Consider the following 12,980-nt stretch of genomic DNA (forward strand, 5'->3'; position numbering starts at 1 on the left):
GAAACTCTTTCACAAAAACAACATTTCTTTTTGTGTCCTAGGAGAGGAAAAAAGCATGAATCAAGTGTTTCAAGTTCTTAGAGAAAACAACCTTCTGGGCTGGTGAGATAGCTCAGTGGAACAACCACTGGCTTAGGCAAACACAGTGACCAGAGTTCAATCCCTGATATGGTATGCTGCACAGGGCATGCTGAATCTGGGCGTGGTGGCGCACACCTGTAATGGTAGGAGGATCACTAGGACACTGAGCTGTGTAGTGAGACCCTGTATCAAATACATTTTTTAACAAAAGAAAACAACTTCCAACTCATATAGTTATATACTCAAATTATCTTTCAGAATTATCTTTCAGAAGTGATGGAGACATAAGCTAATTCCATAATGAAGAAACCCGAAGGAAATTCATGACCACTAAGGCAACACTTCCAAAAATTCTCAAGGATACCCTAGGATACAGACAGCTAACAATGCCAAGAAGTCCAATAAAAAAAAATGAATACATTGGGTAGAGCTAGCAATTAAGTAGAGGGGAAGAAAGCAAAGCAGCAACATGAAATTAATACAATTACAGCAATGTCAATACCTGTCAATTATAACTATATTTTTTTGTATTTTAGGGAAGTGTCTACAAGGTGTTCAGGGTTTCACTACTAGATCGGACTCGTAGCGATCTGCCTGTTTACAGCCTCCTAAAAGCTGGTATTATAGACGCACACCACCATGCCCAGTCTCAACTGCCATCTCAGCGTCCACCAGGGGTAGGGCTAGCATTGTAGGCCTGGGGATCGAATCCCTGGACCCTGCACCTTATTGTAGGCGCTTTAATCTGCTGAGCTATTTGGCTAGCCCTATAAATATTTATGGACTAAACTAACCAATCAAAAGAAACAGATTAGTAGACTGGATCTAGAAACAAAATTCAACAGTATGCTGTATACAAGAAACACATGTCAAATAAAAAGAAAGTATAGATTAAAAATAAAAAGATGAAAAACAATATCCCATACAACTGGAAAATGAAAACAAGTATAAGCAGCTATCCTATTTTCAGATAAAGTGGATTTCAAGCCAAAGCTAATCAAAAGGGGCAAAAAAAAAAAAAAATTACATATTGGTTAATGGAACTACTGAACAGGATAAGATAATAATTACAAACATATGCACCAAATCATGGAAGATCTAACTTTATAAGACAAACTATAATGAAAACAAAAGATCAGATAAACATTAATACAATTATAGTAGGGAATTTCAATGCTCCACTATGACAAATACATAGATCAACTAAAGACAAAACTTGAGAAGGAAATCTAGAGTTTGGCCAAGTCCATTTTGAACAAGTAGACTTAATAGACACATGCACTGCTATACCTAATAATAACAGAATACATATTATTTTGGGGTTCACATAGTACTTACTCTAAAATAGACCACATACTAGTGAAAAAAACATGCCTAAGCAAATGCAAATCAATCAAAAATTTCCATACATACCAAATTACACTGCCATGAAACTAGAAATCAGGAACAAAAGAAACCACAGAAGCTACACAAACATATGCAAATAGAATGACAAACTCTTGAATAATCATAGGTCATATAGGACATTTAAGAAGAAATAAGACAATTCTTAGAATTAACTAATGCCAGTACAATGTAACAAAACTTCTGGAACACAGTTAAAGCAGTCATACATACAGGTCCTATAAGTCCTATAGCAGTGAATGCTCATATAAGAAAAAGAGAGAGGGCTAGTGAGATGGCTCAGTGGTCTAAAGTACCTACTTAGAACAAGCTTAGCAAAGCACAGGGACCACAGTTCAATCCCCCAGCACCACATGCCAGCCAGCCCCGCCCCCTGGTGGGCTGAGCTGGCCACACACACACACACACACATAAATAAATAAATAAAAATAAAATTTAAAAAAAAGAAAAAGAGAGGCCAAATAAATAATGTATTCATGCATCTGAGGATCTTGGCCAAAAAAAAAAAAAAAAAGAGCAATCCAGACCCAGAGCTTGTAAAAGGAAGGAAATTATGAAAATCAGAGGAGAAATTAATGAAATGAAGACTAAAATACAAAACAAAGAATACATAAAATAGACAAGCTCGTAGTTAACCCTCACACAAAAAGACTACAGTTACAAATGAAAAAGGTGAAATCACAATGTACACTGCCAAAAGCCAGAAAATTCTTAGCAACTACTTTACAAATATATATGTCAAACAATTGGAAAACTCAGAAGAAATATAGATTCTGAGATACATATGAATTGGCAAAGCTGAACCAAGAAGGCTCAATAATCATTAACAATCCAAAAACAGACAAGGAAATGGAAGATATAATAAACTACCAACTAAGAAAAGCCCTGATGGATTCACAGTTGAATGCTGTAGAATGTCAGGGAGGATGTAACACTAATGCTCTTCAAACTTTTTAATACAATTGAGAGAGAAAGATTACTTCTATAATCATTATCAGAAACTAACATTAACCTGATCCCAAAACCAGACAAGGATCCCACCAAAAAGAACTATAGGCCAATTTCTCTAATAAACAGATGCAAAAATTCTGATCCCCAAACTGGAGAAGGATGCGATCAAAACCAAGAACTAAAGGTCAGTTTTTCTGAAGAAGATCCAAAAATTCTTAACACATTAATGGCAAACAGAGTATGATAAATTTTCCAAAACAACATACATCATGATCAAGTAGGCTTTATCATAGAGATGTAAGGATGGCTCAACACATGCAAATCAAGAAAGGCAGTTCATCACAAAAACCAAAGGACAAACATCACACGATCACCTCAACAAAGGCAAAAAAGGCCTTGACAAAATCCAACATCCATTCATGATAAAAACTCTAAGAAAATAGGTATAGAAGGTCTATTTTACATGATAAAAACAACCTACTGCCAACATCATATTAAATGGAGAGAAGCTGACCTGTCTTCTAAAAAGCAGAAATAAGAGAAGGATGTCCCTTATCACCAATTCACTTCAACACAGTCCTGGAAACATTAGCCAGAACAATCAACTTGAGGCACTCAGTGGTAAACAGATGCAATTTGACAAGTGAGGTAAGTCAGACATACAAGCTCACACACCAAATAATTTCTCTGTTAGAAACATCACACACACACACACACACGGACACACAAGAGCACAAATAAAACAGATAAATATGAAGTAGGGAGAAATTATAATGTACTTCCCCAAATTGCATACTTTGTCGTTTTAAAACTATTTCAATATTAATTTGCTTTATTTATGCTATTAGTTTATCTTAGTTGAAAAGAAAACATTACATTGTTATCAGTTTATTTTTTGTAAGATTCTTCTAGGTTTATGTCTTTTACCTTGAATATTATGATATAGAGTATCATAATAACTATTGTTATTTTGTTAATGCTTGGTTATGAAATTTTATTTATTTATTTTTATTTTTTAAATTTTATTTTATTTTTTGAAATTTTACTTTTTTCATAAAACAAAGTTAATGGAATTTCTCCCTCCCTCTCTTGCTTCTGCTCCCCTTTCCTTAATAATAATTTAAAAAGCCACTATGCAGATTTCTATTTTTCTCAAGAAACAATAGGTCTATTCTTCCCATGCTGCACCTTTTACAAGTAAAAAAACTCTGGACACAACAGAAAGGACAAAGAGAGGGAATGTCTAGGGGATCTCAGGACTGGGGAACAGTAGGTGTGTGGCTTCCCTGGGATTCTCCATTGCTCCCCATACATTTTAAGTGAGATACTTAGAAGTCTTCAATCTAGGCAAGCTACAAGAAAAGCCTATTCTATTCTCCCTTACTGAGGACTAAAGAAAAATGACTTAACAATCAAAAGTATTTCTGATAATTTAGCCTCTTGTACTTGAACCAAAAATCAATAATACGCTCTCTTAAGCAGACTCAAGAGCCAGGGTTTGATCCCTGGCCTGCCCCTGGGGTGCAGTGAGAGGGTAAATGAGACTGGGCATGGTGGCATGTGCCTGGAATCCCAGTGCTCAGGAACCTAAAAACAGGATGATCACTACGACTCTGATCTACATAGTGAGACCCTGTACTAAATACATTTAAAACAAAATCAATGATGTTTATTATATCCTCTTCCAATGTTTCAGAGGTGGCCCACGGTAGTTCATCAGGAGGTGGACTCTACTCCCATCAGATGATATCAGAAAGAAAAGCAAGAATGAGGGAAATTTCTGACTTAAAAGTTTAGAGAAGAAAGAAGGTCTCAAAACCAAAATCCAATATACCTTACTAGAAAAATAAGAAAAATAAAACACAAGCCAAGCAGTGAAAAATAAAAATTAGAGCACAAGTCAATGAAATGAAAAATGGGAAAACAAAATAGTGAATGTCAGTAAAATAAAAGTTGGTTCTATAAAATAATGAAATTGATGAACTCCTGGAAAAATTGACAAAAATAATAAAAAAGATAAGGAATGAGACAAACTATCATTACAAATCTGGCATCCATTTAAAGAACAATAAAAAACTATTAAGAACAACTTTATACTCATAAATTTTACAACTTAGAATAAAACTTCAACTCCTTGAATACTGCAAACTCTTAAGACTTACCAAAATGAATGAGCTAAGCTGAACAATTCTATAAAAAATAAAGAAATTCAATCAACAAAAACAAAGAAATTTCTAGGCTTATACTGACTGCACTGGAGAATGTGACCAAATACTTAAAGGAAGAGCAACAATCCTACACACTTTCTTTCCCAACCACCTTTTAAAAGGCTAGTATAAATTATAAAAGCAGATAAAGATAGTACAAAAAAAGACAATCACAGTTCAAGGTCCCTCCTGAATTTAGGCACAAAAGAAAAAAAACATTCTGAATAAAATATCAGAAAAATCAACTCCAGTAATGCACAAAAAATAATTATATAGTATTACCAAACAGGGGTTACTGCAGGTACATAAAACTGACTCAGTTGAATTTAAAATTCAACCAATATAATCTGCCATATCAAAAAGCTAAAGAAGAACAATCACAGTCAATACAGAAAATGTATGTGACAGAATCAAACACTCATTCATCCTGTACTGTAACATGTAACTCAGTTGTGTCCCAAATTTTCTGATCAAGGAGATTATGGGGCCACAAAGGAAAGTGATTGATGATGTAGAGTGTGCCTAAGGAGAGTCATATCAAGAGAAAACATTCTCTCAGGCTTTCACAGAGAGCAAATTGGTCAAGCAATGGCCATGACTCATCCACATGGCTGACACTGACAAAGGATCTACAAATTGTAGTACAGGGTTTCAGGGTAAATCCTCAGGGGATTTGACTGACATTATCAGATGTAAAAATTACATTTCTTGTTATATAGGTCTTGCTTTATCTTGGTCTTAACCATCCAGCAGAAAAGTATAAAAATGAAGTATAAAAAGTAAAGCCATACTAATATGCTGAGCTGTAAAAGGCTCAAGTCAACAACTTCTGACATTGCCAGTCCTATGGAAAACCCACTACTATTATGGACTACTGAACTATATTTGAATATTTTGATGAATTCACGCACCTACAATATTTAAATGACAATGGAATACCCTTTTTCTGACAAAACTAAACAGAAAAGGAGATACTTATACAACTACATTCTCTTAATTCAATGAATAGAGAGATTTGTTCTAATAGTGTTTGTGGACAGGATATCATGTCTGCATCTTGTACAATGAATAACTATGAAGACAACAATATGCAATGCATTAATTATTGAAACTGTGCTAGTAATCAGTTTTGAAAATGTATCATTGCTATTTGTTTCTCAATAAAGTTATTTCTAATAAAACACTCATTCACAATAAAAACTTGTTAAAAATAAAGAAATAATATTTTATTTATTTAGGCAGAACTGGGGATTGAACTCAGACCCTTGCACTTGCCAGGCAAGCATTTATTCTACTGAGCTATCTCCTTGAACCCCCACCTTTTTTAAAATTTAACTTTATTTTATTATTTTGGTACCAGGGACTGAACTCAGGACCATGCGCTTGCCCAGTAAATGCTTATTCTAATGAGCTATGTCCCTGGCTGAAGAAATAATACAACTTGCTACAGAACATTTACAGAAAACTGCTAACATCATAGTACAAAGTAAAAGGCTGAATGCTATAGTCTAAAAGCAAGAAGTCAAGGAGATCTGTTCTCTGTTCTATTGTTCTCCTGCTTAGGAGAAATTCTATACAACTACAGTAAGCAAGAAAAAAGAAATGATATACAGACTGGAAAGGAAGAAATTAAACTGTCCTTATTAAAAAAAAAAAAACTATTGTTTACACAGAAAAGAACAAAAAAATCTTCAAAACCGCCTAGAATTGGTCGGTTGGTTCAAGTAAGATTGTTAGGTACAAGGACAACATAAAAATCAAACACATATAAATAACTATGAAAATTACAATTAAAAGCATAATACCAGAAAAGTAAGATGCTTATGTGTAAATTTACAAATACATCTGGAGCTGGGCATAGTGGCACGTACCTGTAACCCCAGCACCCTGGGAAGTTGAGGCAGGAGAATGACAGTTGATTGTAGGCATATTTAAGGACTCAGTAAGACTGCTGCAAAGCAGGGCAGGATGGAGATGACATAAGCAAATGGATAAAACCCAAACAAGAGTACAGATCTCTATGTCAAAAGTTTTAAAATCTGATGTTTAAAAAAAAAAAATCAAAACTCTAAATAAATGGAAAAACATTATCATCATGGATTGGAAGTGTCAACATAGTAAAGACAGCAATCTTATCAAATTGATTTATAGGACTTTTCCTTTTTTTTGTATTTAGCACAGGGTCTACAGGGTCTCACTACACAGATCAGACTCGTAGTGATCCTCCTGTTTTCAGCCTCCCAAGTGCTAGGATTACTAGTGTGCTCTACCACACCCAGTCTCAGTTGCTGTCTTGCCACCTGGGGGCAATGAAATTGAACTCCAGTCTCTGCTTCTGCCTAAGCAGGCGCCTTAGTCCACTGAGCTATCTGGCTGGCCCTATACCTTTAATTCTTATCAAAATCCTAGCAAGGTTTTGGGTTGATAAAGATAAGATTATTCTAAAATTTGTATCTAAAGGCACAAGTGCTAGCTAAAATGATTTTGAAAAGGACACAGAAGGGCAAATAATCATTCTACTGCAATCAGAAGAGGGTGGTTATTACAGGAACAGACATAGATAAAGGAAACAACACAAAGAACCTACAACACCTTCAAGCAGCTTTAGGACACTAGGAAAGGCAGGGCACTTTAGATTTGACATCAAAGTAAACTCAGAAAAACTAGACTTCATGAAAATTAAAACTTTTTCTCAGAAAGAGATCATGTGAAGAACAACAAAAGGTAAGGTACACACCAGGAGGATATATTAGCAAAAAGCACGTCACAGAAATAACTAAAAGAACTAATATCTAGTCTGTTTAAGAATTCCTAATAATCAATAATAAGAAAAGAAAAAATTCCACATGGTGAAAACAATGTGGACAAATAAGAGAATATACAGGGGATAGATATACGCATAAGGAAGTTATCATTAGCCATTAGAAAAATGAGAATTGATAACCCAGAGACATCACCATAGGCCTGCTCGAATGGCTAAAATGATAACACCTTATCTGGTGAAGAAGCATAGAACCTCATCACTCATGTTGCTGGTAAGAATGGAAAATGATACTATCAGGAAAACAAGCTGACAGTTTCACATAAAATTAAATGTACAACTGTCACATATGACATAGGAAGCATATTCTTAAGCATTTATTCCAAAGTAAGAAAAACTAATTTTCACACAAAAATTTGCACACAAATGGTCAGAGTAGTTTTATTTACAAAGCCCCAAGTTTCCCCAAACAGCAGCCTATGAAATATTCTTGCCAATTCAAATAAATCTGAATTGATTCTATATGTATGTCTATTAATACAATGAAAATTCCATATAGATAAAATCAGCTAAAGACACATGGTGGCAGGATGTACAAGGCCAAAAGCCAGATTTGTTCAACTAATAAACAAAGGAAAAAGACCTGAAACACAAGTTTAAGAAACAAGCTGGATAGCAAATGATGACAATATAATGAGGTATTTTGGATACCAGTATAAATGTTGTATGCAAATATAACTGATATAAACAGGAAATAATTAGAAATTTGAACACGTCAGATATTTAATGACATTAACTAATTATTATTAATTATTTTGACTGTGGTAAAGATAATATGGTTATTTAACAAATAAAATACCAGTGAGTATAGTTAGCTCCAAAGTAATCTGATGCAGATGAAATGAGGGACTGCTGAGGAAAGGTGACACTATGTGATTGAGAGATGATATACACATGGGGATGGTACATATCAGTGTCGGGGGGTGATGAATGTGGATGTGGAGGTCTTTATTTTACTCTGTATATTTTGTGAATGTTTCAAATTCTTCATAACAAAAATGATTTGCTTTTTTTGTTTTTTTGCTTTTCATCAAGCGGTAAAACCAACATTTAAATCTAGGTCTGTCTCATTTCAAATGTAGTTCCTGCTGATTTTCTATTTTCCTGTAAAAATAAATTTTTAAGTAGTCTACTGATAAGTTTTTCCACGAATTCATTAGAAAACACTAAAAAAATACTTCCTACTCTAAAACCTAATAAAACATAACTATCTTACAGATGAGATACATTTTAAGAAAGATATGAAATACATTTTTAAAATTATTTCCTTATTAAAGTTAGCTGTATTTACATAAAAGAGATTTTTATTTAAAAAGGATAATTTTGGGGGAAAGATAAACATCAGCTTACCCAGTGCATCACAAAAGAGGTAACAGAAACTTTCTTGGGTTATTTGGAATTGTCTAGGGTTTTTCTGGTTGTCTTTGGAACCTGGAAACACCACTGGACTGCACAAGGCTCTCCTATACAACAAAGAGTTGTGCCATTCCAAAGCCAATAGAAACTCGGCAGAAAACACCAAGAAAGATGTAACATTCTGACAAAAGAAGCAGGAAAAAGTCTTCTCAGACTAATTATACACATGGTGGAGTGTTGCTTGGGGAAAAGAATATTCTACAAGTAGACATCATTACTACATTGGATTTAAGAGCAATTTCCTCTAAGGCCAGAAAAACTAACAGTACATTTGGGCCTAAAAGCTGTCCACAAATGGCAGTTATCAGTATTAGTTTTCCTACAGTCAGACACAGAAGGCTGATGGAAAAGGATCTACAAAGATCCTCTTTGCGGGCCGGGGAGATGGCTCAGTGGAATAAGCGCTTTCCTAGCAAGCGCAAGGGCCTGAGTTCAATCCCTGGTTCTGCCAAAAAAAAAAAAAAAAAAAAAGATCCTCTTTGAATTTAGCCAAGGCCAACAATGGATGAAAGAGAGCTCCTCCTGGTGGAGTAGCCAGATTCCAACAAACACAAAAGTAACTAGAACAAACTGTTCCCAGTGAGCCCTGAACTATAAATCCCTTTAGACTCTTTCTTGTTTAATATTTCATCATATAATCCATACCTTGAGAAGAAATACTGTGAAGTTCCTAGACAGGAGGACTAAAGGAACACAGGCAAAACCCAGAGTGGAGAGTTAGAAAACAATGCCAGCAGAGTAACATCAAGTGAAATCACTCAAATGTTTCTCCTGGCTAACATAGGTGGGAGCAACAAGGCCAATGAAGGGTTTAGATATGAACTGTTCCATGAAGGGTCATGTACTTTAGGCCTGGCTGTCAACTGGGGCTGCTGACAGAAAGTGGTGGAACGGTAGCATGTAGGGCCTAGTGGAAAGTAGTTAGCCACGGACTCCTTGAGGTGAGCAGTTTCTTCTGCTGTAAGATACTGCCTCACCACAGCTGAGGCCAGAGGCCAACTAACCACAGACTGAAACCTCTGTAACCAAGAGCCAAAATAAACCTTTCCTCCTTTAGGGGGACTTGTCTCAGGTATCTTGGCACAGTGACAGAAACCTGACTAATGGCCAACAAGGAATCAGGGCAGCTCTCAGCTCAGAAATGCAATGCAGTGAAGAATAAATGAGACAGACAGTAGGAGTCCAAGTCATAGCATGCTTCTTTGCATGAGGTGTAGAAATAAGAAAACTGTGTGGGAAGGTGACGTCAGAGTGAAAATAACACTGGGAGAAGTAGGGCTCTGGTGCTCTGAATGTGCTTCATAAGTGGCACTTGCAAGAAACTGAAGGAGGAAGAAATGAATAGGTGATTCACAAGTAGGCATCTGATGATAGGAGCACAGGCACAATCTCAGTCTAAAATAATAATGCAGGAAACAAACATGTTTGAAACTTCCCTTTTAAAAAGGCCAAAGTGGCAAGGCAGAAATCAACAAAAGCTTTAATAACACCTGGATCTTAGCATTGCCCGATGAAAAATAGAGCCTTTCACATTCATTCACACACCTCCTCGTATTAAATACTAGGTGGCACAAGGAGATAAAAATATATCAAAGCAATATTACCTTTCATGTTTGCATCATACCCACTGTTATTCACCAATGTGGAATACGGTTGTTCACTGGGAGGCACAACTCCTGCAGCCATGGTAATCTGTTGGGGAGAAAAAGAGACTATTTTTGAAAGTGTGTCTTGGGATGTTCATTTTCTAGTCATCTATAATGTGCTAGGCCTCTGCTGTCCAGTATAGCATTCTTAGTTAAGTGGCTACGAATACCTGAAATGTGGCTAGCCCATGTTGCTACTAGAAAATCTGAAATTCAGTGTCTGTGGCTCACATGAGCTAGGTAGGACATTATGGAGAAAAATGAGAAATAGTCTCCTTTGTGCATTTACAGTCTACTGGAAGACAAGACACGAACACAATGCTAACTGTGCAAAGTGTCACAAGCAGGTTCAGATAAGCAGGAGGGTTGTTCAGAGTGAAGGAAGGTAAGACTTCTAGGAGGAAACAGCATTTGTTCCAAGTTCAGAGAGAAATGTTTATTGTGAACAGCAGGGAAATCAACAGAATCCTTTATATTCTACTGAAGAGAATTGTTTCAAGTGATGGCTCACTGCATTTATAGGACATTAATCTATAATTACCAATCTTTATCTAGCTCATGTCTCCATCTAGCTCTAACTAAATCATACAGTTAAGTGACTTCTGTGTGGCTCAAGTGCCATGGTCTCTATTGAGGAAAACTATGTAAACATTTTGATATGTGAAAAAATTATCACCTCTCTTTAGCACTTACTAAATGCCACAAATATTAAATCAGTTTTTCCTTTTTTTAATGTTTAAAACAATTTTATTTTTTAACAATTTTATTTTTTAAAGTGTACAAATTAGAATAAAAGCAGAAAAAATTATAAGTGAGCAGAATTTCACTTAAAGTAATATGACTTTCACAGTCTTTGTTATAATACATAGTGTTATCTTCCAACCAGTTATTCATGTTACCAGATATGTGTATATAAAATTGGGAGAAGAAAAAAAGAAAGAAATGTATAAGAAATTAAGAGGAAAAAAGTAAAATCAATAGAAAAAAGGAGACAAAGCGAACTATTATTTGCTTATTTCCATAAACCAGTAGAAATGTACAGTACAGTTGTCCAAACCATCCTGCTTACATACATAGATACATCTCACCCCCATCTCTCTCTTGTCCTTCTCAACTCAGTAACTCTTTTTGAGTAAGTTCATTCCCTTTTCCCAGTATCTACTGTACCCATTCCATTTTTTCTTTCAGATTCTCACACTAAGGAGACAATATAAAGTTTGCACATGCAGGTCTTTAGTTTTTTCTTAAAAGTACTCTACAAAGTAGCTACTATTTATTACATAAAAACTGAAATGCACAATACTAGATTGAGCTTCTTGAGCTTATTTATTTCTGTATCCTAAAGTCCACTGCAAACATAGTTATTCAGAAGTGTCTTTTAAGCTGGGTTTGGTGATGCCTGCTGTAATTCCAGGCTCAGCGATAAAGGATGACATGACTTTGAGCCTCAGCTGGGCCAGCCTGTGAGTTCAAGGGCAGACGGAGCCACATAGTGAGAATCTGTATCAAAAAACAAAGAAGCCTTAGGCAGAGCTGCGCAGTGGCCAGAGTTTGATCCCAGGCATGTGGGTCCCGCCCCCAGGGTGTACTGAAAGTGGGAATGAGACTGGGTGTGGTGGCATACACCTATAACCCCAGCCCTTGGGAGGCTGAAAACAGGAGAATCACTACAAGTTTGATCTGTGTAGTGTAACCCTGCAGAATCTGTAGAGCCTGCCCTAAACACATAAAAATAAAAAAAGAAACAACAACAAAAACAAAGAAGCAAGCAAAAATTCTTGTTAATTGTACCTTCAAGTGATAAAGAACAGAAGTATGACTGTGGAGTATCTTTAAAATTTCTTTGTAGCAGCAGTGTGGTGGTGATGGTGCACACATATAATCCTATCACTCTTGGGAGGCTGAGGCAGGAGAATCCAAGTTTGAACCCAGTCTGGGCAAGACCCTTTCTCAAAATAATAAATAAAAATGCTGGGCATGCAGCTCAATGTGAAAGCCCTGGATTCAATCTACAGTATTAGAAAAACAAAATCTATATAGCTCCCTTTCAAACTCAAAGTTGTAAGATTTTTACAAGTATCCTAATTAAACATACATGCTCTCTTTACAGGATCTTTGCTTGAACAATAATTGACACCATCACACAGCTCTGATAGCTAGAAAGCTGCTTATGATAATACACCCACAGGACCTATATCTGCCCACACTGATCAGTACACACTTTCCTCCACAGTTCTAGTGCTGCCGATCCTCTTCCCCTCACTCTTGATTTCCACCCTCCCAAGCAAGCATCAGTAGTTCCCTTAACTCTTCTAACATGGAGTGTTCTAGATGTTGCCATCAGTCTGGGCGCACTTCCCTAGTCACACTGTACAGTTGTTAATATTCTGCCGAGAGCTTCCTTTCGGCCGGAACCGCCATCTTCCAGTAATTTGCCAAAATGACTAACACAAA

At 36.0% G+C, this 12,980-nt stretch overlaps 1 protein-coding gene across 2 annotated transcripts in view; it reads right to left on the reverse strand.

The window, feature by feature from the left end:
* The window catches only part of Ptpdc1 (protein tyrosine phosphatase domain containing 1), a 94,617-nt gene that overhangs the window by 40,610 nt on the left and 41,027 nt on the right, over nucleotides 1-12,980 (reverse strand). Inside the window, exon 2 of one of the 2 annotated variants that reach the window (XM_023708692.1) lies at nucleotides 10,485-10,572. In XM_023708692.1, coding sequence (XP_023564460.1) covers nucleotides 10,485-10,566 — 82 coding nt within the window. In that variant the 5' untranslated portion in view covers nucleotides 10,567-10,572. Of the gene's footprint in view, nucleotides 1-10,484; nucleotides 10,573-12,980 lie in introns of those variants that run through there. The other variant, XM_023708693.1, reaches the window with a different exon arrangement.

Source organism: Octodon degus, unplaced genomic scaffold (genome assembly GCF_000260255.1).
Source record: "Octodon degus isolate 3935 unplaced genomic scaffold, OctDeg1.0 scaffold00466, whole genome shotgun sequence".
NCBI lineage: Eukaryota > Metazoa > Chordata > Mammalia > Rodentia > Octodontidae > Octodon > Octodon degus.